Source organism: Cherax quadricarinatus, chromosome 1 (genome assembly GCF_038502225.1).
Source record: "Cherax quadricarinatus isolate ZL_2023a chromosome 1, ASM3850222v1, whole genome shotgun sequence".
Taxonomy (NCBI): Eukaryota; Metazoa; Arthropoda; class Malacostraca; order Decapoda; family Parastacidae; genus Cherax; species Cherax quadricarinatus.
The window spans coordinates 63206655-63234154 of NC_091292.1; the positions used below are offsets into that span (position 1 = coordinate 63206655).

Below are 27500 nucleotides of genomic sequence, written 5' to 3' on the forward strand. Positions count from 1 at the left end.
CTACTGGAACCACTAGCAAACGTCACCTCCTGCTCCAGCCACACTACTGGAACCACTAGCAAACGTCACCCTCTCCTGCTCCAACCACACTACTGGAACCACTAGCAAACGTCCTCTCCTGCTCCAGCCACACTACTGGAACCACTAGCAAACGTCACCTTCTCCTGCTCCAGCCACACTACTGGAACCACTAGCATAAGTCACCCTCTCCTGCTCCAAACACACTACTGGAACCACTAGCAAACGTCCTCTCCTGCTCCAACCACACTACTGGAACCACTAGCAAACGTCACCTTCTGCTCCAGCCACACTACTGGAACCACTAGCAAACGTCACCCTCTCCTGCTCCAACCACACTACTGGAACCACTAGCAAACGTCACCCTCTCCTGCTCCAACCACACTACCGGAACCACTAGCAAACGCCCTCTCTTGCTCCAGCCACACTACTGGAACCACTAGCAAACGTCACCTTCTGCTCCAGCCACACTACTAGAGCCACTAGCAAACGTCACCCTCTCCTGCTCCAACCACACTACTGCAACCACTAGCAAACGTCACCCTCTCCTGCTCCAACCACGCTACTGGAACCACTAGCAAACGTCACCTTCTCCTGCTCCAACCACACTACTGGAACCACTAGCAAGCGTCCTCTCCTGCTCCAGCCACACTACTGGAACCACTAGCAAACGTCACCTTCTCCTGCTCCAACCACACTACTGGAACCACTAGCAAACGTCACCCTCTCCTGCTCCAACCACACTACTGGAACCACTAGCAAACGTCCTCTCCTGCTCCAGCCACACTACTGGAACCACTAGCAAACGTCACATTCTCCTGCTCCAGCCACACTACTGGAACCACTAGCAAACGTCACCCTCTCCTGCTCCAAGCACACTATTGGAACCACTAGCAAATAACTTCAGGTCACTGAGAACCGGTCAACTAGCACAAAAATGGAAATCCACGATCGTAGTTCAGAAATAAAACGGGAAATTGACACCAACAAATGGTTTAAAAAAAATGTGAGTAAACACTTGAACATCTTTACTAGACAGAAGTGATGTAATGATGATAGGCATAGATAAGAAAGTGGAAAGGTTAACGAGAAAGGAAGATGGAAGAAGACCCAGTGAAGAAAACTCATAACTGAAATTCATCCCGAAGTTAGGAAAAGATATGGTAGTCAATATAAGACTTGAGACTTGGGAGTGGAAGAGTTACCAAGACGAGACATGAAAAAAGTATTCGGAGATACAAAGCTCATATGGTATTTATTTTACAAGATGAAAAAGTTTCTGAGAGGAGAGATCGAAGACTAAAGAATATTATAATAAAGACACAAATTGCAGGTATAAGATAATTCATTTAAACAAATTTTTGCCTGTACATCAGGCTTTTTCAAGTCAATCTAAAGGATTTTTTTTTTGAAATTCAGGTCAATATAAATGACAGTTTTTATTTTAGGATATCAAATCATCAAGTCATGACTGTAGTTAACAAAGCAATCATCACTAGTGCATTCTGTGAACTCGGAACGCAAATATACGAAGGCTTTATAAAGTAGCTAAGTAAAATACAAAATATTAGAATAGTAAATAAATCCACTCTAGTAATCTCCCATAATTTTTCTTTATATTTCATTTACAATTTTTTACACGGTGTCTGTAATAAAGATAGGTACTAGGTCATTGCTTACCTCTATATTCGTAAGTTTCCTGAACTGGGAAGAGAGTGGTTTATCGCCAATGTCACTGATCTTGTTGGACATGACGGTAAACTGTTTGACAGAGCCGCGTCGGCGGTCATACCTGTCGTCAGCATGACGCTGCAAGAGCATTGACAGAAATAAACAATAAAGCATTTACTAGAAGACTTTTGTTGTGGACTAACTATACTCAAGCTGCCTCTACTGCTGTCTAGACAGTTAAGATCAGGATTATATAACATTGTACACGCTTGTTACCACTGACATAAAGAAGTTGGATCAAGTACGCTTGTAGAGAACATGACACTGATGTATTAAATAAAAAAGGGTTGTTTACTACCCAGTTTGCCTTTTAATGGCGGTGCCATGGCTCTGGTGGCCTGGTGGTTAACGCTCTCGCTTCACAAGGCGAGGGCCTGGGTTCGATTCCCAGCCAGAGTAGAAACATTGGACGTTTCTTTCCACCTGTTGTCTCTGTTCCCCATCAGTAAAATGGGTACCTGGGTGTTAGTCGACTGGTGTGGGTCGCATCCTGGGACACTGACCTAATTTGCCCGAAATGCGGAGCATAACAAGGGACTTTCTATACAGTAGTATGTCATTGTTGTCAGCTAGGACTGTATACCTTGTACATGTACTTGTAGTAAAATAAAGATATTATTATTATTATTATTATAAAGAAATGGAGTTACCCACCTCTTACTCGGAACAAACACATTTACCTATTCCCATGGAGCTGTATGGCCCTACGAGTTTAACGCTTCCCTATAAAAATAACAATCGTCCTGGCTTTACAACAGAAAGAAAATCCACACTACAACATAAGTCTATAATGTGGCTCCTAGTGTAGCCGTGACGACCAACACTTGTGTATCTTGTTGATACTTTCTTAACAATTCTTTAAATTGTTGTATTCCATGTAGATCATCATGAGCAGGATTTTTCTTAAACTAAAGTTAGTGCACGAGTTCAGTGTTGACACGACCTGCGTCTCACTGATTGGTCAAATTACTGTTGGTTAATTAATTAGGCTTGAAGCTTATCACGCGGCAGTTAGAACTATGTTAGGAATTCCTTAATTCCTTTTAAGGCCATTCGCTGCCTGGATGAGGTAGAGTGCGGTCGTGCTTTGCACCCCTCTACTGTTTACCCAGAAGAGCTACTCAGAAAACAATATGGTGCTATATGTGCGCCGGAGAGTGAATACTGTGGGCATTGAGCTCATTAGTGGGGCTTTAACGCCTACGTCAGTCGAGGTGTTATTGCCCAAAATTATAAGAGAGATGTGGCATCAGAGACGAGAATTTATATGGAGTGGCACTAAATGGTGTTTATAGAATATTCGTGAAAGTGCTAACAGCTCAAGTGTACGAGGCGTTGGTGGATCGTTACCAAAATGTCAGCATTAACGTAACACCGGCAGTGAGGGTCAGGTTGACGGATGTATCAAGACATTATTCGTGGGTCAAGCTCCGCAACGTGCCTTTTGAGGCTGATGAAGCAGATATCAGAAGTGTTTTCAAAAGATATGGGACTGTACATCTAGCCCAACCTGGAGAATGGGTAAAAGGAGCTTAGGCTGGATTTCCTGAGGGTACTTTCAATCTCAAGATGACGGTGAGACATCCTATACCTCATATGTATATCTCGAGGAGTTTAAAACCCAGGTAATGGTGGCGTATGCCGGGCAGAGGCGTACGTGCTGACTGTGTGGCGAATATGACCATATGGCAGCAGATTGTGGCAAGCTTATTTCAAATCTTACCTTACTAATAGGTATCAGTATGTCACCATTAAAGACACAGCATCAACAACACGGCCACTTGATACTGGAGTTCCGCAAGGAAGTGTCTTTGGTCCCCTGCTCTTCCTCATTTACATCAATGATCTTCCAAACGTATCCCACTACCTGAAACCCATTCTTTTTGCTGACGACACGACTTATGTCATCTCTCACCCTAATCTTGCCACCCTCAACACCATTGTTAACGAGGAGCTGATCAAACTATCGACTTGGATGACAGCCAACACTTAACACTGACAAAACCTACTATATTATGTTTGGTAGCAGAGCAGGAGATGCACGAATTAACATTAAGATCGACAACACTCTAATTACCAGACATAATGAGGGCAAAATCCTAGGCAACAACCTGAATTTCAGCACACATATCCAACACATAACCAAAAAAGTATCCAAAACGGTTGGGATCCTCTCCAAGATACGATACTACGTGCCGCAAAATGCCCTTCTCACACTATACCACTCACTTATTTATCCATACCTCACCTATGCTATTTGTGCTTGGAGATCAACTGCAGCAACACACCTAAAGCCAATAATAACCCAACAAAAAGCTGCAGTAAGAATAATCACTAAATCCCATCCCTGGCAACACACCCCCCCCCACTCTTCATAGATCTAAACTTACTCCCTGCACAGTACATCCACACTTACTACTGTGCAATCTACATCTACAGGACCTTAAACTCCAATATCAACCTTGACCTAAAACGCTTTCTTGATAGTTGTGACAGAACCCACAGGCATAACACCAGACACAAACATCTCTACGACATTCCCCGTGTCCGACTAAACCTTTACAAAAATTCAATGTATGTCAAAGGCCCTAAAATCTGGAATACCCTACCTGAGAACTCTAGAATTGCAGACACATTCATCACCTTCAAAACTACCATTAGAAAACATCTTATCTCCCTGATACACCCCGTCAACTAACTACACGAATACCACCTGGTGGTTCACACTTACACTCACTCACCCATTTGACCATAAACAGAAATATTAATTTCAATCTTAAAATAATGAATCCTGTGATACTCCAATACTGAAACTATGTACTGTGCCAAAACAAAAACATTCACATTGCTAAACTCACAAACTAGTATTTAGTCACTTAGCCATAATACCAACTTACCTCATAATTTGTAATATTTTAAAATTAAGATTTAAACTAAGTCTGCCCGAAATGCCTAGCCATGCTAGGTGTTCTAGTGGTACACTCTGCAATCATTATTTTACTATATATAAACCACACAATAACCAAATTCTGTAAACTCAGCATTGTAATCCTTATAGAGAATAAACTTTGAATTGAATTGAAAGAGGCGGAGCACCTGCGCATGAGAAAACAATGCCTGAAGAAGAGCGGAGGCAAGGAGGAGGGTATGGTTGCATGAGGAGTGAAGAGGTGGTGGCTCCTCCTGTGGAATCGGAAGGGGACGTGGTGGTTCATGAATCACCCAGCCCATTAACAGTACAGTTGTTGAGTGAAGAGGTGCAAGTGGGCACAGAAGTGAAAGCTATCGAGGAGGAGTTGGCGACGGTGTTACGGAGGTGGAGAGTCGCAGCGAGCAGGAACCTGGGATCGGGGTGGAAGGGGGTGTGTGCGGGAGGAGGGAGGACTAGGTGGCACCTGTGATGGACAGTGCGAGTGCCATGGAAGGACATGGAGGCGAATTCAGGGTGGTAGAGGTGGAAGTCCATTGTGAGGACTCCCAGGACACAGATATGGAGATGGAGGGGGCAACGAGGAAAAGGGCGGCGGCGTCAGATTCAGACGATGTTCTGACGCCAGCGCAAAGGCCAGGGAAAAAGGCATGGGGTTATGCTACCCAGAGTGTCTCTAAGAGAGGGCCACAACAGAAGGGGGGGATGGTTGGGAAGGAGGGTGGAGTACGTGGCAAAGGCAATGCCCAGGGAAATGGTCAGAAAGGGAAGAGTCGTGAAATGAGGTGGGGAGGGAAACGTTAAACCAGCCTCAGGTGTGTAACAATAAATATTAATGGTCTGTGTGATGGTGTAAAATGTGAGTACTTCCGGATCTTTTTGAATAGATACAAGGTTGACGTGGCAGGAACATAATTTTAAACTTGGTCGTGAATTAGTGGTGCCTGGGTACCAGGCTTATGTGTTGCCGTCTGAGCATTTAAAAGGAGGAGTGGATGTGTTGATCAGGGAGGCGAGCCCATTTGTATTGCACAGGAAAGAGAGGGGAGGGGGGAGAGTATTACGTGTGGAAGGTTGGTGGATGGGGAAGAGAGTGGCATTTGTGTGTGTGTATGCCCCAGCAGAAAGTGAAGTGAAAGTAAAGATGGATTTTGTGCGGGAGGAACTTGTGTACTTCCTACGCACGTTACCATCTGTGGCGACTGAGGGGGGGGGGATTGGAATTGTGTAGTTAAGGGGGCAGACGTGGAACCTAGAGGAGAGGGATATATTTCCTCAGTCTTAGGGGGCCTGTTTAGAGATCTTCAGTTACGTGATGCTTTTGGGGGAGGTCTGTGGGAGGTGGAACATACTTTTATAAGGCGAGGATACGCGGCTCGTTTGGACAGGATATATTTATATTTATCTCAGAGGGTTTTGGTAGAGTCTTTTAAAACTATTGAGATGGTGTCTTCCGATCATAGGGTGGTAATAGTGGAGGTGGGGTGGGAAGCTTTGGCTCGTAGGCAGGGAAGCTATTGGAAACTGAATACGATGGTTTTGGGGGATGGGGAGGGAGTGGAATGTTTTGCAGTATTTTGGGAACAGCTCTGTGAAGAGGGAAGGACTGAGGAGGATGTGGTAGGATGGTGGGATAGTGTGGCTAAGGTAAGAATGTCAGTTTTATGTGAGGGAGGGCAAACACATTAATCAATTGCGGTATGGTTTGTCAAATTATTTAGAATCTAGATTACGGGATTGTTACACGGGGAGGGGGGGTGGTGGCGGCGGGGGTTTACCCCGTGGAGGAAATACAAATGTTGAAGGACAGGATAAGGGATTTGCAAGAAGAGCATTTTGCAGCGGTATGGGTACAAGCGGGGTTGGACGAAGTACTGTGGGGTGACAAGCTGAAGGTATGACAGCAAACGACTACAGTACCAGGATTGCAAGTAATTTCTTTGGTGGGGGTTTTAGAGAGGGTCAAGTATTACGGGAAACAATGTGGATGAGTGTGTATGTAGATAGATGGTTTGAGGAGTACAGGAAAAGTAGTGGGGTGGATGGTGAGGTTCTTGGGCAGGTATGTGAGTATGTGCCGTGCAAACTGGGGAAGAGTGATTGGGAGGCACTGGGTGGGGTCATTGAGGAGGAGGAAATATGGAGAGCCCTTATGGACATGAGGAAGGGAAAGGTGCCCGGGATAGATGGTTTACCAAGCAAATTTTATGTACAACACTGGGGTCTACTAAGGGGTTTCCTAGTAAGGTTAATGAATGCCATGAAAGACTGAGGTAAGATGGGAGAATCGCAGGCAACGGTGGTGGTAGTGTTGGTCCCAAAGGGTAAAACGCAGAGTACCCTTCGGGATTACCAAGCCATTTCGTTGCTTTGTGCTGATTATAAACTGTTTGCCAGGTAGGTCAATGGTCGAGGGCCACGGGATCATAAAGGGGTTCCTGGAGGACATGGCATTGGATTGGCAAGGGGCTTATGACAGGGTGGAAAGAGGGGCTTATGGGATATTCTCCTCAGACAGGGGTTTGGCGAAGAAATAGTGGGGTGGGTGGATACGTTGTACTCAGGAGTGAAAGTAAGGGTGCAAATCAATGGGTGTGTGGGGGAGGGAGTCAACATGGAGCGGGGTCTTCGGCAGGGATGTCCTATATCACAGCTATTGTTTGCATGTGTTCAGGATCCTTTTTATAGGATGGTGGAGGATCATCTAAGGACTGGGGGGGATGGTGTGCAGAAGCCTTGGCCTGGCTTGGTGGGCTATGTTGATGATACAACTATTCTGGTGTGTGAGGAGACACGGTTAGGAGTTTTGTGGGAAGTTGTACACATATTTGGGAGAGCTACTGGGATGAAGGTAAATCTGGAGAAGTCAATGATAATGGGGCTGGGAGAATGGGCAGGGAGATTAGAATGGGGATGTGATGTCGTGCAGCGTCAGACTGGGAGTCTGAAGATCTGTGGTGTCATATATGAGGCTGACCTGAGTGCTGCAAGGGTCAACAATTCGAATAGGATGGTGGAACAGGTGCAGCAACGTTTGGGAATGCTGCGACCTCACCATTTAACCTTTAGGCAACGAGCAATTGTCATCAATGTATTACTATATAGTAAAGTCTGGTTTGTTTCGGCAGTGTTGCCGTTAACAGGAACGGCAATCATGAGTATTCTTAGAATGGTGTTCAAATTCTTGTGGGGTTCAGGGTGCAACTAGTTGCAAAGGGAGGTAGTGACATTGCCAGTATGTAAGGGAGGGTTGGGTTTGTTGGACTTGAGAAAGCGCATGAAATGTGTGTTCATTAAGAGGAAAGTGATGCGTGCAGGTGGACGGAGGGAAGGGGGGGGGCAGCTAGATAAGGTACATGATCACCTACAGAAATGGTATAGGGGAGGAAATGAAGGAATGTGAAAAACTGTTACGGGCCTTAGTGTTAGCCAGGGAACCGGGAAAAGTAAAGGTGGGAACTTTGTGTAAATTGTTAGAGGGACATGTAGTGGCGCCGGTTGAAGGGATCTACCCCATGTATGCATGGGATGTAATATGGCAAAGATTTAGTAAATTAAGGATATGACCTAGGGCCCGTGAGGTTATGTATCGTTTCCTACATGGTATATTGCCAACGGGAGCGATGCTCCGAGATAGGAGGGTCATCGAGGGTGGGGGGTGTAGCAGACGCAGTGGGGAAGAGACTGCTTATCATGTGGTCTATTTTTGTGAAGGTTGGGAGTGCATCAGGGTATGGATGAGTAAGGTAGTGGCAAGGGTGGGGGATCATGGTGTGTCTGTATTGCCAGCGTTGAGTCTTGATATGAGTGGGGTGGATAAGGGTGTGGCAAGGGGTTTAGCATATATAATCGTGGACTACATATATGTTTTGTGGGGTATGAGGGGTAAGGAGGGTGGGGATGTGCTGAGAAGGATTTTGGCGGCGACGTTTTATCGAACTTTGTGTCGCAATAGAGACATATGGGAAAAGGTGGGATGAGGTTTTTTCTGAAGGTTATAGAGGACTAACAATAGGGAATTTATTGGCATTATAACGGGTTCTTAACTTCAGGGGTGAGTATGTTGGTAAAATGTCGGGAGTCAGGGGCATTCAACGGGCTGACCTCCTTGGGTGTGAAGTGATGGGTGGATGGGTGTGACTGGAGGTACACGTGTGGAACTGGATGTGATGGTGTGAAAGATCTGTTTTGTTTAGTTCCCTTGTTGGGGAAGGTATAAATGAAAGTTTAAATATATAACATTTATAAATATATAACATATAAAATGTATAACATGAATATTTTCTTTGGTAGAGAATTATGTCCCTCTTGTACTGGTCTTGCAAGTGAATTTTAACTTTTCTTGAGAGGGTATTCCTGTCACTATGTTCCTTGAACCATTAGAGGTTTTTTGCAATTTTTGTAACGTGTTCCTGCATCACTTTTGAAGTAATTACCTATTATGTAATCATGTGTGAATAAGGATTGGTAACCTAAATTAATATTCATTGTATATTTATTTGTATAAAAATACTAGTTAGGCACGTGCTAGAAGGCACAGCGAAAGTCTAGTCTGGTGGAATGTGTGTTAAGTTTTGGTATGTTTGTATGTGGTGTGTTAGATGTTATAAGGAGTTTAGTATGGTGTTATCTTACTAAAATCACGATGAAACATTTGGATAATCTTATTCATGTCCTAGTCTTGGATTCTTTCAAAATATCCTAAATTTTAGGATAATAATGGTATGTTTCTTAGAACGGTGAATGTAAATATTTTAAGGGGGGGGGGAGAAGTGTCAGCTGTGTGGCTACACTGGAGGGGTTTGTAGGATATGTTGTGGGTTGTGTATATGGTTGTAATATGGCCATTATCTATAGTGTTTATTTTCTGTACTGGGATTGTGTAATAGAGGTTATTGTAAATATCCAAAAAAAAAAAAAATTCCTTTTACAGGGATTAACAAAGCAAATTCTAAGGATGTACTCATTGAGATATACTCCTCTTCGAGTGTATTTTACACTATTTCTATCAGTGCACACACATTATGAGAATATATACAAAGTATGAAACTACTCGTAGTGGTGGTTTAGTCGTCAGGAAACAGCAGTGTCTCCTGGCACGGGTCTTTTGTAGATGATTACCTGTTCATTACTTAAGTTTACCTCGGTTAGATCTTATACCCCAATGAATAAACACAACCAAACAGTGAATTCTAAAATAAGATGACACTCTTACATGTATCCAAAGTGCAATTTCTTATTTTTTTATTCGTCAGGAAACAAGAGTGTATACTGCCATGAATATTATAATCGGATGATGACCCGCTCACTGCTAAAATAATCGCTGGCCTATCGGGGCTAATTTTTATTTCGTTTGATAATGGGAGTTTAATACTTATCGACTAAACTATGGTCATAAAGGCTATGCGTAACATTTTCACCACCAGACCAGAATACCTTAATCCCTAAAATAGGTTGGTGGGTAGGTTAAATGTTTTGAGACCCTTGCATTTGACGATACATCAACGTGTAATAGTGGTGAATGTGATGTTATATAGTATGGTCTGGCATGTGGCAGCAGTATATCCGTTGGCAGGACCGGACATTAATAGAATGCTAAAAAAGGTTTTTCGATATATATGGGGTTCTGGGTGTGATTGGTTGGGTAGAAGTGTTGTTATGCTACCGGTCGACAAAGGTGGATTGGGTTTAATAGATATAAGATTAAGGGTTAAGTGTATATATTTGAAGAGGGGGTTTCTCCGAGTGGAAGGTCGTGTGGGGAAGGGTGTGCAAGCATTATATGAGGAGGCACGAAGGTGGTGGGTAGGATCAGAGATGAGAGAGTGTGAGGATGTGCTGCAGCTTTATTGTATGTTAGAGATCCGTCTAGGATACGGGTAGGTGTTCTGGAGCGTTCTGTAGGGGTGAGGGTGATTGCAAATGTTGAGGGCATATACCCAATGTATGCCATTTGGGTAAGGTTGCGGTTGGTGCGCATAAGACCACGAGTGAGAGAGGTAATGTTTCGTTTCCTTCATGGAATATTGCCGTCTGGTGTGGTGCTTCGGGAGAGAGGGTTGATGGTGGAGGACGTATGTAGGGTGTGTGGGGATAGGGAAACAGCTTTTCATGTAGTATATTTTTGTAAAAATTTGGAGTGTATACTTATCGGTATTAAGGGCATTGAGTTTAGATGTGGGAGGTGTGGAAGAGTCTGTGCAGCGTGCTTTGGTGTACATCATAACGGATTTTGTTTTCGTATCATGGGCCTATGGTGCGAAAGAAGGTATTGGCTGCAACAATGTACAAAACACTTAGTCGTAATAGGGGGATATATGGAAGTAGATGGGAAAGGGTTTTTCCTGAAGGATATCGAAGTATGAATGTCAGAGGTTTGTTGGCCAGGGGGGGGGATGTGTTTGGATTTTCAGGGGTTGCACCGGGCTCGTCTCAGAATTTGGGAATGTATGAGGATCCATGATATGGTGTGAAATGGCAGCGTAGTTGTGGGGTGTGTTTTAAGTAAGTTTGTGGTGGTTTGTAAGGGAAAAGTTAAGATTTTTATGGACATGGAAATGAGCAATATTTGTGTGCATGTGAAAAGTATACGGTCATACTCAGAATGGTATACTGATGTATGTTATGGATAAGTTAAATTTGGAATATGTTGTAATGTATTATCAGGATTGGTGGTTGTATTAAAGCAAAGGACATGCAGGCGTGATAAATATGTCTGTGTACCAAATGTACTGCTAATAATGAGATAATGTAATGTGTGTGATTTTTATCATACATCAAGTGTATATACAATAAGATCACAGTAAAGTTCAGGTGATTTACAGAATATGCAAAACTGCTGCGGTCAACCACAGTGAAAGAATAGAAAAATATTACTAAATATACGTGAAAGTTCGCTTGTGGTGATGAATGTAGTGTATGGAAAGCGCTTTACGTGACTACTCACATTATCAAGAATACAATGTAAAATGTCAATTTGATAATGCGAGTAGTCACGAAAAGCTGTGGGCGCTTGTTTTATGTACAATTTACTCTTTTGTTATATATAATGGATATTCTTTACTCTAATGTATAACTCTGTTGCGTTTTTCACTAAAATATAAAAAAAAAATCCCTTTTGCAATAAGATCACAGTAAACAGGTGATTTCAGAATATGCAAAACAACCACAGTGAAAGAATAGAGAAATTCCAAGCGCTTTCGTGACTACTCACATTATCAAGAAACAATGTTCTTTGATAATGCGAGTAGTCACGAAAACGCTTGGAATTTCTCTATTCTTTCTTAATGGTTGTTTTGCATATATATATATATATATATATATATATATATATATAACAACCAGTGTGAAAGTAGCGAAATTCCAAGCGATTTCGTGACTTCTCACATTATCAAGGAACTATAAAAAACAAAACATCAACAGGAAGCATAAAAGGGGCAAGACTACACTTCACAGTCACGTCACAACAACCAGACTACACCTCGCAGTCCGGTGACAACACCCAACTCTGTGAAACACACGCGACTGTAAGGTGTAGTCTGGTTGTTTTAACGTGACTGTGAGGTGTAGTCTGGTTGTTGTGACGTGACTGTGAGGTGTAATCTTGTTCCTTTATATGCTTCCTGTTGATGTTTTGTTTTTTATGGTTCCTTGATAATGTGAGAAGTCACGAAAGTGCTTGGAATTTCACTATTGTTTCACAGTGGTTGTTATGCATATTATATCACCTCTTTACTGTAATTTTATTGCATATATATATATATATATATATATATATATATATATATATATATATATATATATATATATATATATATATATATATATATATATATATAATGTCGTGCCGAATAGGCAGAATTTACGATCTTGGCTTAAATAGCAATGCTTATCTTGCTATATAGGACAAGTGAAAATTTGTGTATGCAATAATTTCGCCAAAATCATTCTGACCTAACGAAAAAAATACATTTCACTGTGTTTGTTTAGTATTAAATTATTGTAAACAAATCTAAAATATATTTGGTTGGGTTAGGCTAAAATAAATTGTTCTTGTTATAATAAGGTTAGGTAAGTTTTCTAAGTTCCTTTTGGTGCAAAATTATAAATTTTTACATCAACATTAATGAAAAAAATATATCTTTAAACGTATAAGAGAAAATTTTAGAAATGACTTAATTTTAAATGAGTTCTTGCTAATTGACCAGTTTTACATATTCGGCACGACATATATATATATATTATATATATTATATATATATATACATATATATATATATTATATATATTATATATATATATATTATATATACATATATATATATATATATATATATATATATATAATGTGTGTGTGTGTGTGTGTACTCACCTAGTTGTACTAACCTAGTTGAGATTGCAGGGGTCGAGTCCAAGCTCCTGGCCCCGCCTCTTCACTGGTGTGTGTGTGTGTGTGTATCGTGCCGAATAGGTAGAATTAATCAATTAGCAAGAACTCATTTAAAATTAGGTCCTTTCTAAAATTTTCTCATACGTTTAAAGATATATATTTTTTTCATTTATGTTAATCTAAAAATTAATAATTTTGTATCAAAAGAACCTTAGAAAACCTAAATAACCGTATTATAACAAGCGCATTTTAATTTAGCCTAATCCAACTAAATATATTTTAGATAAGTTTGCAATAATTTAATAATAAACAAACGCAATGAAATATATTTTTCTTGTTAGATTCAGAATGATTTTACCGAAATTATTGCATACACAAATTTTCGCTTGTCTTATTCGGCAACAAGAGCGTTGCTACTTAAGCCAGAATCGCGTCTTACCTATTCGGCACGACATATATATATATATATATATATATATATATATATATATATATATATATATGTGTGTGTGTGTGTGTGTGTGTGTGTGTATATATATATATTAACAAGTCGGCCGTCTCCCACCGAGGCAGGGTGACCCAAAAAGAAAGAAAATCCCCAAAATGAAAATACTTTCATCATTCAACTCTGTCACCTCACTCACACATAATCACTGTTTTTGCAGAGGTGCTCAGAACACAACAGTTTAGAAACATATACGTATAAAGATACACAATATATCCCTCCAAACTGCTAATATCCCGAACCCCTCCTTTAGAGTGCAGGCATTGTACTTCCCATTTCCAGGACTCAAATCCGGCTACATAAAAATAACCGGTTTCCCTGAATCCCTTCACTAAATATTACCCTGCTCACACTCCAACAGCTCGTCAGGTCCCAAATATCATTCATCTCCATTCACGCCTATCGAACACACTCATGCACGCCTGCTAGAAGTCCAAGCCCCTCGCCCACAAAACCTCCCTTACCCCTTCCTTCCAACCTTATCGAGGACGACCCCTACCCCGCCTTCCTTCCCCTACAGATTTAAATGCTCTCCATGTCATTCTACTTTGATCCATTCTCTCTAAATGACCAAACCACCTCAACAACCCCTCTTCTGCCCTCTGACTAATACTTTTATTAACTCCACACCTTCTCCTGATTTCCACACTCCGAATTTTCTGCATAATATTCACACCACACATTGCCCTTAGACAGGACATCTCCACTGCCTCCAACCGCCTCCTCGCTGCTGCATTCACAACCCAAGCTTCACACCCATACAAGAGTGTTGATACTACTATCCTTTCATACATTCCCTTCTTTGCCTCCATAGATAACGTTTTTTGACTCTACATATACCTCAACGCACCACTCACCTTTTTTCCCTCATCAATTCTATGATTAACCTCATCCTTCATAAATCCATCCGCCGACACGTCAACTCCCAAGTATCTGAAAACATTCACTTCTTCCATTCTCCTCCTCCCCAATTTGATATCCAATTTTTCTTTATCTAAATCATTTGATACCCTCATCACCTTACTCTTTTCTATGTTCACTTTCAACTTTCTACCTTTACACACACTCCCAAACTCATCCACTAACCTTTGCAATTTTTCTTTAGAATCTCCCATAAGCACAGTATCATCAGCAAAAAGTAACTGTGTCAATTCCCATTTTGTATTTAACTCCCCATAATTTAATCCCACCCCTCTCCCGAACACCCTAGCATTTACTTCTTTTACAACCTCATCTATAAATATATTAAACAACCATGGTGACATTACACATCCCTGTCTAAGACCTACTTTTACCGGGAAGTAGTCTCCCTCTCTTCTACACACCCTAACCTGAGCCTCACTATCCTCATAAAAACTCTTTAAAGAATTTAGTAAATTACAAACTATTCAATATATATATATATATATATATATATATATATATATATATATATATATATATATATATATATATATATATATATATATATATATGCAATAAGATCACTGTAAACAGGTGATTTCAGAATATGCAAAACAACTTCTGTGAAATAATATTCACGAAAGTGCTTGGAATTTCTCTATTCTTTCACAGTGGTTGTTTTGCATATATATATATATATATATATATATATATATATATATATATATGTGTCGGGCCGAATATGTAAAACTCGACAATTAGCTAGAACTCGTTTAAAATTAAGTCCTCTCTGAAATTTTCTCTTATACATTTAAAGATATATATTTTTCATTAATGTTAATGTAAAAATTTTTAATTTTGCACTAAAAGAATCTTAGAAAACTTACCTAACCTTATTATAACAAGAGCAATTTATTTTAGCCTAACCCAACTAAATATATTTTAGATTTGTTTACAATAATTTAATACTAAACAAACACAGTGAAATGTATTTTTATCGTTAGGTTCAGATTGATTTTGGCGAAATTATTGCATACACAAATTTTCACTTGTCCTATATGGCAAGATGAGCGTTGCTATTTAAGCCAAGATCGCAAGTTCTGCCTATTCGGCACGACATATATATATATATATATATATATATATATATATATATATATATATATATATATATATATATATATATATATATATATATATATATATATATATATTCTGAGGGAAATATACGCCTTGGTATTTACTTCAGTGATAATGTTATCAACAAGCGTACTGATATACGGAAAGTAACCTGTCCACATTTGGGTATGCAATACTCTTATATAATGTTCTACCAATAATATATGACATCTGCTATAAGAAAGCATATAAAATATTTTTACATTAAGGCTACAGTTTTTATACAAGTGATATATTTTTAGCCATTAAGTTAGGTAACCTTATGCGTAACCTTATGCAAATATTAAAAGTAAAATATATATTGCACTGTATAGGAAATACATTCTTCAAGTGAATGTATTATTTATGGTCTTGTAGCCGTACGTCGTAGTTTAGCTGGTGGACAATAATAACAATACGAAATGTGAAAATGAGGACAGGATGTTCAGGCGGAAGTCACAAAAACTTAGCTGGGAAAACTCAATTGTTGAAGGTGATCACATTGTCTAATATGCTGGCTGATAACGCTGACATCTTACAATGTATCTTCTCTGATGTCTGTCTACTTAGATTCCTATATATACACAACTCTACAGTTGTATACAAATTATTTACAAAGCTAAAAGGGAACAAAATAGATAATAATATATATAGCAACTATTACTTTTATGAGAACGAATTTTTTAATAATGTTGGCTAAAATACAAAAACTCAAATGGTAATATGTACAGTAATGCAAAAAAAAAAAAAAAAAAAACTAAATAATAAATATTTGTAAATGCTACACATTAATTTCCTAATCATCAAATTGACTCTTAGCTTATTAGTCCTACCTTGAGGTACTGTACTTCCTTTGTCACATTCAGCAAGATTAAAAGCAAAGTTTGAAGAGCACATTGAAAGTTAAATATGTCACAAAACCTTGTAGGGGGCCGGAGGGAGGCGAACAGGAATAGTTACAACACACAGTTGAAACGGCAATGACCGTGCTGCTGATTTATTCTCTTAGAGGAGTGTAGGCTTTAACGAGGTGGAGAAGTTGGATAAGTTGTGTGTATTGCAAAGGTAGGCGGGGTCTACCTGCTTGGGAGGTCGTCTCATGTTGAGCCAGCGCACTATAACGAACTCTCCCAGCGCGGCGAAGATGAACACCATGCAGCCTGCCATCCACACGTCGATAGCCTGCAACGCACAGGAAATAGTCAGCACTTAGTGGTGTGTGAACCTTTATCTGTCAATGTGTGTACATATTCACCTGGCCGCTACTGGGTTCACCTGACTTACTGGTTCACTCTCCTGGCTTCGTGAGCACTTTCTTAACAATTGTTGAAAAGCTGTGTTTGGATCCTGTCTCCGCCTCGTGGTCATTCCTTCTCTTGATCGCTCTGAGGCTGAAAGAAATATACCTGCGACTCATTTGTGTTTTTAACGTCAAACTGTTCCGTGCGTCGTATACCTAGTTCCCGCTTTTCGGACAACCTGCCATTGTCCACACTATAGGTTCCTCGTGAGTATATTGAACGTCGTTACCACGTGTTTCCAGGCACTTATGCTTGTGTGTGTATAGGTGTGTGTGTGTGTGTGTGTGTGTGTGTGTGTGTGTGTGTGTGTGTGTGTGTGTGTGTGTGTGTGGGTGTGGGTGTGGGGTGGAGAGATAGAACGTTCCATTAACAGCTGGAAAATTTAGCATTAGAACACTAATATTTCTATTTTTTGAACAAGAATATTCCCCTCGTCAGAATGCCGTACATTCTTTCATGTGGTATAAATTCTTGCCCAAAGGAGGAGAGGGCAGGCCAGATAATATCTTTTTACTGTGAGAGAGGGGCCAGTGTTCCCTTGTGAAGATTAAACTGATTGACGATACTGACTAGGAGAACTTTTTCTGCATAAAGTTAGAAATAGAGTTGAACCTAGCACTGTAAGCAACTGGACGTGATAACTATTTTGTTTAAGACTGAAACAGACAGAAAACCCCTTGATGAAACCTTAAGCCGTAATAACTACTGAATCTAGTGTAATGCATAACGATATCCTAATCGCCCTATTGCAATCTCATAGCTCAGGCTGATACTGTGACGGTGTGTATATATATATATATATATATATATATATATATATATATATATATATATATATATATATATATATATATATATATATATATATATATATATATATACAAGAAAACCACCCAGGGTCATGGGTATTTTAAGTATACTTAATACTTTCTCTTATAGATCAGGGAAGCCACATGATGCAGTGTGGTACTTAATTTTGTTATAATAAAAGAAGTACGTCTGTCTCACGCTTAGCAGACGGAGGATCAAGCCTCTACCACGTCTTGCACTGAGTGACCCACATCAGTTTAGCTCTTAACATGAACGATTTTTTTTTTATAAATAAGGTAGAAGGGTAGGAGGAAATCCCTGAGTAACCTGAAATGAAGAAGTAAACTCACCTTGACATAGGCTACAGGGGGCAAGCCTTCCTTGATGCCTGTGAAGAGTGTGGTGAGTGTGAGTAATGAGGTGACCAGCAGCGTCACTCTGCCGGGGATGGCGTCCAAACCTAGCCAGAAGCTGAACCATGAGAGACACACCACCAGGAAAGAGGGCACGAACGTCTGTACCAGATGGTGGCCAATCGCACGAGAGAACTCCAGCTCAAGAACCAGCTGCCGCACCTGACGCTCACCGTCTAGATAACCCCCATCATCACAATACAGTGAGAAGTTATTAAGCATCAGTATTTTAATCTCTTGTCAGATACAATAAAAATGTTTGGGATAAATATAATACAAAATAATAAAATCTAAAAAAAATATCTACATATAACGGTATATTTAGGTAGATGAAAAGTGATGGCCAGAGGCTTCGCCAGAAAATGTTGCGGAGACAATATTAATGCAACGCTGACTATAGTAAGACTAAAGGAGATGAATGCTTACTCACCTATATAAATAAAGGAAAATCTGAACCAAAACTGCCACGCAGTCATTAGAAAGATGATATCAATAACGAGCAGGAAATAAAAATGTGGAAGGAATGGGGAGAGGTAAGTTTGCGAAGAACTGAACAAATGATTTAGGTGTTCTCTATGAAGCCATAGACAACTCCAGAGAAGCGAAAATGATACAACAGCGGCTGTTGTACTCCAACACAGCAGGGAAAAGTGAAAAAGCTACTGAGTGAACTAGATATATCATTGGCAGAGAGATCTGATAAAGAATCGCTATTGGTTCCGAGGAAGGAGAGGCACTGTGTGAAGCGCTAGCGAAAATCTAAAAGTTAAAGGAAAAAGTGCAGTTGCCAGAAATGTGGAAAACAGATCATGTAGTTACCACATATAAGAAAAGTGACCGACAGAAACGTTAAACTACGGGCCAGTATCCTTGACAGGCATACTGAATAAGGTAACAGAGGGGATGATTAGAAGTAGTGTGGTGGAGCATACGGAGAGAAGTGGTTTCATAAATACAAACCAGCACGGATTTGAAGATGGTATATCCTGATAAATTTCTGTGATAGGTTTACATAAATATAACTGGAAAATGAGGGCATGGATTGACTATAATAATAATAATCTTTATTTCTACAAGTAGATGGCACAGCCATTGCAGATCTAGCTAGCATCAACAAGTTGACTAACACCCAGGTCCCTACTTACTGCTAGGTGAACAGGAGCAGCAGGTGTAAGGAAACATTTCCAACGTTTCACCCGTGTCGGGGATCGATTCGCGGACCCTCAGTGTGTGAGCTGAGAGCGCTACCAACCAAGCCACGAGCATTTGACGCTGCTTCGTACAAGAAACTAGCCCATAAGCTGGAGGAGCGAGGAGGGATTAGACGAAAGGTATATCAAATAACATCTTGGGAAAAGGAGAATGAATGATGATCTAGAAAGCGGTATAAGGTGGACAAGAGAAGCTCAGCAATGATTGGTACTGGGACCAGTTCCGTTTCTGGTATATATAACAGACAAGCAGGGAGGGAGAGAGAGAGAAAGAATGTCCTATATAAATTCATGTTAGCAGATTACGTGAAATTAATGATGAGAATAAAAACCGGAGAGGACAAGGAAAGTCTTGCTACACGATCTAGACAAACTGTTGATGAAAGAAAAGTATGATTATGAAATCTGTAGACAAGGAGAGAAGACCCTAAGCTGAATACAGACTCTGGAGACAGAGTCTGTGATCAAACACTTCAAGAATGACCAGACAATTCAAGGAAAGCTAGGCACTTTAGGGAGGGCCAAACACTTCAAGGAGTGCCAGGTCCTGATACTCACGTCCCAGTTCGTCGTAAGAAGAGTTTCGAATGTAGTTATTCATGGGATTCTTAAGCTTGAACTGAAGCAACCTTAGATCCTTGTTGATCATCACAGGAGACCACTTCCGCCAGTTGAACTCCACCTCGTTCGATGAATACATAACTGTAGGACGTACAAGATTGTTCACACGGTAGTACCAAAAATATGTAAGTACATAGTAGTTGAAAGATTACAAATATGTACTTGACTATAGGAAGGTATGTGTACATGACTGTAAGAAGATAATGTAAGTGTACATGATTGTAGGAAGATAATATAAGTGTACATGATTGTAGGAAGATAATATAAGTGTACATGATTGTAGGAAGATAATATAAGTGTACATGATTGTAAGAAGATAATATAAGTGTACATGATTGTAGGAAGATAATATAAGTGTACATGATTGTAGGAAGATAATATAAGTGTATATGATTGTAGGAAGATAATATAAGTGTACATGATTGTAGGAAGATAATATAAGTGTATATGATTGTAGGAAGATAATATAAGTGTACATGATTGTAGGAAGATAATATAAGTGTACATGATTGTAGGAAAATAAGTGTACATAATTGTAGGAAAATAAGTGTTCATGACTGCAGGAAGATAATATAAGTGTACATGACTGTAGGAAGATAAGTGTGCATGACTGTATGAAAGTTGGTATCAGTGAAGGACTCTTAATCTCAGGAACCACAGGTATCCTTTCCTTCCTGGGATCAAACTCGATTACCTAATTTTACGGGCGCTTTATGAGCCTTGCGGGTTTATTGCTTCCCGAAGAATACAAGAAAATGTAGGAAGGCACCGAAGCGTACCTCAGTGTAGCAAGGTAGATGAATGGTTTACAGTACACCAACATGTTGATATATTAGATACATGTGCAACACTTGGAAATCTTTATTGAGGAAACGTTTCACCACACAGTGGCTTCATCAGTCCAATACAAAGAAGAATGGTTGAAGATCAGGAGTTTGAGGTCATCAGTCCCTCACCTGTCTACAGTATATAAGCCACTTCTTCGCGCATATGCCGTACTCTTTTCAAGATTGATGGACTGATTACATGGAATCCAGGCTGAGGGACTGATTACCTCAAATTCCTGATTATCAACCAATCTTCTTTGTATTAGACTGATGAAGCCACAGTGTGGCGAAACGTTTCCTCAATAAAGATTTCCAAGTGTTGCACATGTATCTAATTTACCAAGATACAGAGAAAATGTACATGTCTGCATGATTGTACAGAGGTGTACCTGTCTGCATGATTGTACAGAGGTGTACCTGTCTGCATGATTGTACAGAGGTGTACATGTCTGCATAATTGTACAGAGGTGTACATGTCTGCATAATTGTACAGAGGTGTACCTGTCTGCATGATTGTACAGAGGTGTACCTGTCTGCATGATTGTACAGAGGTGTACCTGTCTGCATGATTGTACAGAGGTGTACATGTCTGCATAATTGTACAGAGGTGTACATGTCTGCATAATTGTACAGAGGTGTACCTGTCTGCATGATTGTACAGAGGTGTACCTGTCTGCATGATTGTACAGAGGTGTACATGTCTGCATGATTGTACAGAGGTGTACCTGTCTGCATGATTGTACAGACGTGTACATGTCTGCATGATTGTACAGAGGTGTACATGTCTGCATGATTGTACAGAGGTGTACCTGTCTGCATGATTGTACAGAGGTGTACATGTCTGCATAATTGTACAGAGGTGTACATGTCTGCATAATTGTACAGAGGTGTACCTGTCTGCATGATTGTACAGAGGTGTACCTGTCTGCATGATTGTACAGAGGTGTACCTGTCTGCATGATTGTACAGAGGTGTACATGTCTGCATAATTGTACAGAGGTGTACATGTCTGCATAATTGTACAGAGGTGTACCTGTCTGCATGATTGTACAGAGGTGTACCTGTCTGCATGATTGTACAGAGGTGTACATGTCTGCATGATTGTACAGAGGTGTACCTGTCTGCATGATTGTACAGACGTGTACATGTCTGCATGATTGTACAGAGGTGTACATGTCTGCATGATTGTACAGAGGTGTACCTGTCTGCATGTTTGTACAGAGGTGTACATGTCTGCATGATTGTACAGAGGTGTACATGTCTACATGATTGTACAGAGGTGTACATGTCTGCATGATTGTACAGAGGTGTACATGTCTACATGATTGTACAGAGGTGTACATGTCTGCATGATTGTACAGAGGTGTACCTGTCTGCATGATTGTACAGAGGTGTACCTGTCTGCATGATTGTACAGAGGTGTACATGTCTGCATGATTGTACAGAGGTGTACATGTCTGCATGATTGTACAGAGGTGTACATGTCTGCATGATTGTACAGAGGTGTACATGTCTGCATGATTGTACAGAGGTGTACATGTCTGCATGATTGTACAGAGGTGTACATGTCTGCATGATTGTACAGAGGTGTACATGGCTACGATAGTAGAGGGGAAGATGTGCTAGACGGTGTGGAAGATGTGCTAGACCGGGTGGAAGATGTGCTAGACGGTGTGGAAGATGTGCTAGACGGTGTGGAAGATGTGCTAGACGGTGTGGAAGATGTGCTAGACGGTGTGGAAGATGTGCTAGACGGTGTAGATGTGCTAGACGGTGTGGAAGATGTGCTAGACGGTGTGGAAGATGTGCTAGACGGTATGGAAGATGTGCTAGACGGTGTGGGAGATGTGCTAGAAGGTGTGGAAGATGTGCTAGACGGTGTGGAAGATGTGTATATGGCTAGTAATCATATCAGTGATGTATGCAATACAGCGACAAGTTTATGAATAAGTCACAAGTGTAACACTTGGGTAACTTTATTGCCAAAACGTTTCGCCTGTACAACGGGCTTCTTCAGTCGAAAGTTTTGATGGACTGATTACTTCAAAACTGTTTCTGTTTTCTCCTGTTTCGTTCTCCTATATTCAACTGCAGAAGTCTATTGTGCAGGCGAAACGTTTCAGCAATATACCCAAGTGCCCACACGACTAGTAAAATACAGAAGTGTACAGGACTGTAGTAAGGTACAGAAAAAGTGTACATGACTGTAGAGTTGGACGAGGGAGACGTACATGATTACAGAAGTAGACAGGGTAGTGTGCACGACTTAGATTTTAATTAGCTAGTGTTGTTAGTTACAAAGTAAAACAAGTAAAATAAACGCATTCACACTGCTGTTAACACCAGTCACACTGCTGTTAACACCAGTCACACTGCTGTTAACACCAGTCACACTGCTGTTAACACCAGTCACACTGCTGTTAACACCAGTCATACTGCTGTTAACACCAGTCACACTGCTGTTAACACCAGTCACACTGCTGTTAACACCAGTCACACTGCTGTTAACACCGGTCACACTGCTGTTAACACCAGTCACACTGCTGTTAACACCAGTCACACTGCTGTTAACACCGGTCACACTGCTGTTAACACCAGTCACACTGCTGTTAACACCAGTCACACTGCTGTTAACACCGGTCACACTGCTGTTAACACCGGTCACACTGCTGTTAACACCGGTCACACTGCTGTTAACACCGGTCACACTGCTGTTAACACCAGTCACACTGCTGTTAACACCAGTCACACTGCTGTTAACACCAGTCACACTGCTGTTAACACCAGTCACACTGCTGTTAACACCAGTCACACTGCTGTTAACACCAGTCACACTGCTGTTAACACCAGTCACACTGCTGTTAACACCAGTCACACTGCTGTTAACACCAGTCACACTGCTGTTAACACCAGACACACTGCTGTTAACACCAGTCACACTGCTGTTAACACCAGTCACACTGCTGTTAACACCAGTCACACTGCTGTTAACACCAGTCACACTGCTGTTAACACCAGTCACACTGCTGTTAACACCAGTCACACTGCTGTTAACACCAGTCACACTGCTGTTAACACCAGACACACTGCTGTTAACACCAGTCACACTGCTGTTAACACCAGTCACACTGCTGTTAACACCAGTCACACTGCTGTTAACACCAGTCACACTGCTGTTAACACCAGTCACACTGCTGTTAACACCAGTCACACTGCTGTTAACACCAGTCACACTGCTGTTAACACCAGTCACACTGCTGTTAACACCAGTCACACTGCTGTTAACACCAGTCACACTGCTGTTAACACCAGTCACACTGCTGTTAACACCAGTCACACTGCTGTTAACACCAGTCACACTGCTGTTAACACCAGTCACACTGCTGTTAACACCAGTCACACTGCTGTTAACACCAGTCACACTGCTGTTAACACCAGTCACACTGCTGTTAACACCAGTCACACTGCTGTTAACACCAGTCACACTGCTGTTAACACCAGTCACACTGCTGTTAACACCAGTCACACTGCTGTTAACACCAGTCACACTGCTGTTAACACCAGTCACACTGCTGTTAACACCAGTCACACTGCTGTTAACACCAGTCACACTGCTGTTAACACCAGTCACACTGCTGTTAACACCAGTCACACTGCTGTTAACACCAGTCACACTGCTGTTAACACCAGTCACACTGCTGTTAACACCAGTCACACTGCTGTTAACACCAGTCACACTGCTGTTAACACCAGACACACTGCTGTTAACACCAGTCACACTGCTGTTAACACCAGTCACACTGCTGTTAACACCAGTCACACTGCTGTTAACACCAGTCACACTGCTGTTAACACCAGTCACACTGCTGTTAACACCAGTCACACTGCTGTTAACACCAGACACACTGCTGTTAACACCAGTCACACTGCTGTTAACACCAGTCACACTGCTGTTAACACCAGTCACACTGCTGTTAACACCAGTCACACTGCTGTTAACACCAGTCACACTGCTGTTAACACCAGTCACACTGCTGTTAACACCAGTCACACTGCTGTTAACACCAGTCACACTGCTGTTAACACCAGTCACACTGTTAACACCAGTCACACTGCTAACACCAGTCACACTGCTGTTAACACCAGGCACACTGCTAACACCAGTCACACTGCTGTTAACACCAGTCACACTGCTGTTAACACCAGTCACACTGCTGTTAACACCAGACACACTGCTGTTAACACCAGTCACACTGCTGTTAACACCAGTCACACTGCTGTTAACACCAGTCACACTGCTGTTAACACCAGACACACTGCTGTTAACACCAGTCACACTGCTGTTAACACCAGTCACACTGCTGTTAACACCAGTCACACTGCTGTTAACACCAGTCACACTGCTGTTAACACCAGTCACACTGCTGTTAACACCAGACACACTGCTGTTAACACCAGACACACTGCTGTTAACACCAGTCACACTGCTGTTAACACCAGTCACACTGCTGTTAACACCAGTCACACTGCTGTTAACACCAGTCACACTTCTGTTAACACCAGTCACACTGCTGTTAACACCAGTCACACTGCTGTTAACACCAGTCACACTGCTGTTAACACCAGTCACACTGCTGTTAACACCAGTCACACTGCTGTTAACACCAGTCACACTGCTGTTAACACCAGACACACTGCTGTTAACACACACACTGCTGTTAACACCAGTCACACTGCTGTTAACACCAGACACACTGCTGTTAACACCAGACACACTGCTGTTAACACCAGTCACACTGCTGTTAACACCAGTCACACTGCTGTTAACACCAGTCACACTGCTGTTAACACCAGTCACACTTCTGTTAACACCAGTCACACTGCTGTTAACACCAGTCACACTGCTGTTAACATCAGTCACACTGCTGTTAACACCAGTCACACTGCTGTTAACACCAGTCACACTGCTGTTAACACCAGTCACACTGCTTTTAACATCAGTCACACTGCTGTTAACACCAGTCACACTGCTGTTAACACCAGTCACACTGCTGTTAACACCAGTCACACTGCTGTTAACACCAGTCACACTGCTGTTAACATCAGTCACACTGCTGTTAACACCAGTCACACTGCTGTTAACACCAGTCACACTGCTGTTAACACCAGTCACACTGCTGTTAACACCAGTCACACTGCTGTTAACACCAGTCACACTGCTGTTAACACCAGTCACACTGCTGTTAACATCAGTCACACTACTGTTAACACCAGTCACACTGCTGTTAACACCAGTCACACTGCTGTTAACATCAGTCACACTGCTGTTAACACCAGTCACACTGCTGTTAACACCAGTCACACTGCTGTTAACACCAGTCACACTGCTGTTAACACCAGTCACACTGCTGTTAACACCAGTCACACTGCTGTTAACACCAGTCACACTGCTGTTAACACCAGTCACACTGCTGTTAACCAGGGAGTAGCGTGTGCTTTATATATATATCTTCTGGATCATGACTGGTGAACATACACAACGTAGTCGCGTGTTGGTCCGTGTTAACAAAAAAAAAAAAAGCTAATGTGCAATTCACACGCTGGAGGGTGAGGAGCCCAGGTGGAGCTCGGTGGAGCCCAGGTGAAGCTCTTTGGAGCTCAAGTGGAGCCCAGGTGGAGCTCATGTGGGTTGCTATGGTCTGTGGTATACTTGATGCAATATTTTTTGCGCCCTGTGAAACGAATGGAAACTGACGACAAATGGGGATAGCCTAACAAATGGGATATATCAGTGTGGTCTTGACGACGCTTCGGTGAAGTTTAAGATATGATCGCCCTTAAGCGACACCTGGTGCACTAATTTACCCTTGAGTGTGTCTTTGTTGATCCCTGACATAGCAGTGGTGGTGAGCTTCTGGGTGGTGCCTGCAGGGAGGGTGGGGGAGATAGTTGTTGTCGTTGTTCTTGTAGTGGCTACTATTGGTATTGTTAATATCGTTGTTCTTCTAGTGGCTATTGTTGTTGTTGTTAATATCGTTGTCTTTGAAGTGGCTACTGTTGTTGTTGTTACTATCGCTGTTCTTGTAGTGGCTACTGTTGGTGTTGTTGTTAATATCGCTGTTACACAAATAACCCGCACATAGAAGAGAGGAGCATACGACGACGTTTCAGTCCGACTTGGTCCAAGTCGGACCGAAACGTCGTCGTAAGTTCCTCTCTTCTATGTGTGGGTTATTTGTGTATCGTTCCAGTCACGGTATTGTGCCTTTTTGTTATTTATATGCTGTTCTTGTAGTGGCTACTGTTGTTGTTACTATCGCTGTTCTTCTAGTGGCTATTTTTGTTGTTAATATCGTTTTCCTTGTAGTGGCTAGTGTTGCTGTTGTTACTATCGCTGCTCTTGTAGTGGCTGCTGTTGTTGTTGTTACTATCGTTTTTCTTGTAGTGGCTACTGTTGGTGTCGTTGTTGTTATCGCTGTTCTTGTAGTGGCTACTGTTGGTGTTCTTAATGTCGCTCTTTTTGTAGTGGCTACTGTTGGTGTCGTTGTTGTTATCGCTGTTCTTGTAGTGGCTACTGTTGGTGTTCTTAATGTCGCTCTTTTTGTAGTGGCTACTGTTGGTGTCGTTGTTGTTATCGCTGTTCTTCTAGTGGCTACTGTTGCTATAATTTTCCTTTAATTAGTA

General features: G+C 41.3%; 1 protein-coding gene across 2 annotated transcripts in view; it reads right to left on the reverse strand.

Annotated features, from left to right (window-relative positions):
- The window catches only part of LOC128685541 (glycine receptor subunit alpha-2-like), an 85576-nt gene that overhangs the window by 2655 nt on the left and 55421 nt on the right, over window positions 1-27500 (reverse strand). The window contains exons 6-9 of one of the 2 annotated variants that reach the window (XM_070082515.1): window positions 19927-20070; window positions 18095-18333; window positions 16714-16815; window positions 1699-1827 (exon numbers count right to left, since the gene is read on the reverse strand). In XM_070082515.1, coding sequence (XP_069938616.1) covers window positions 1699-1827; window positions 16714-16815; window positions 18095-18333; window positions 19927-20070 — 614 coding nt within the window. The remainder of the gene's footprint in view (window positions 1-1698; window positions 1828-16713; window positions 16816-18094; window positions 18334-19926; window positions 20071-27500) is intronic. The other variant, XM_070082520.1, reaches the window with a different exon arrangement.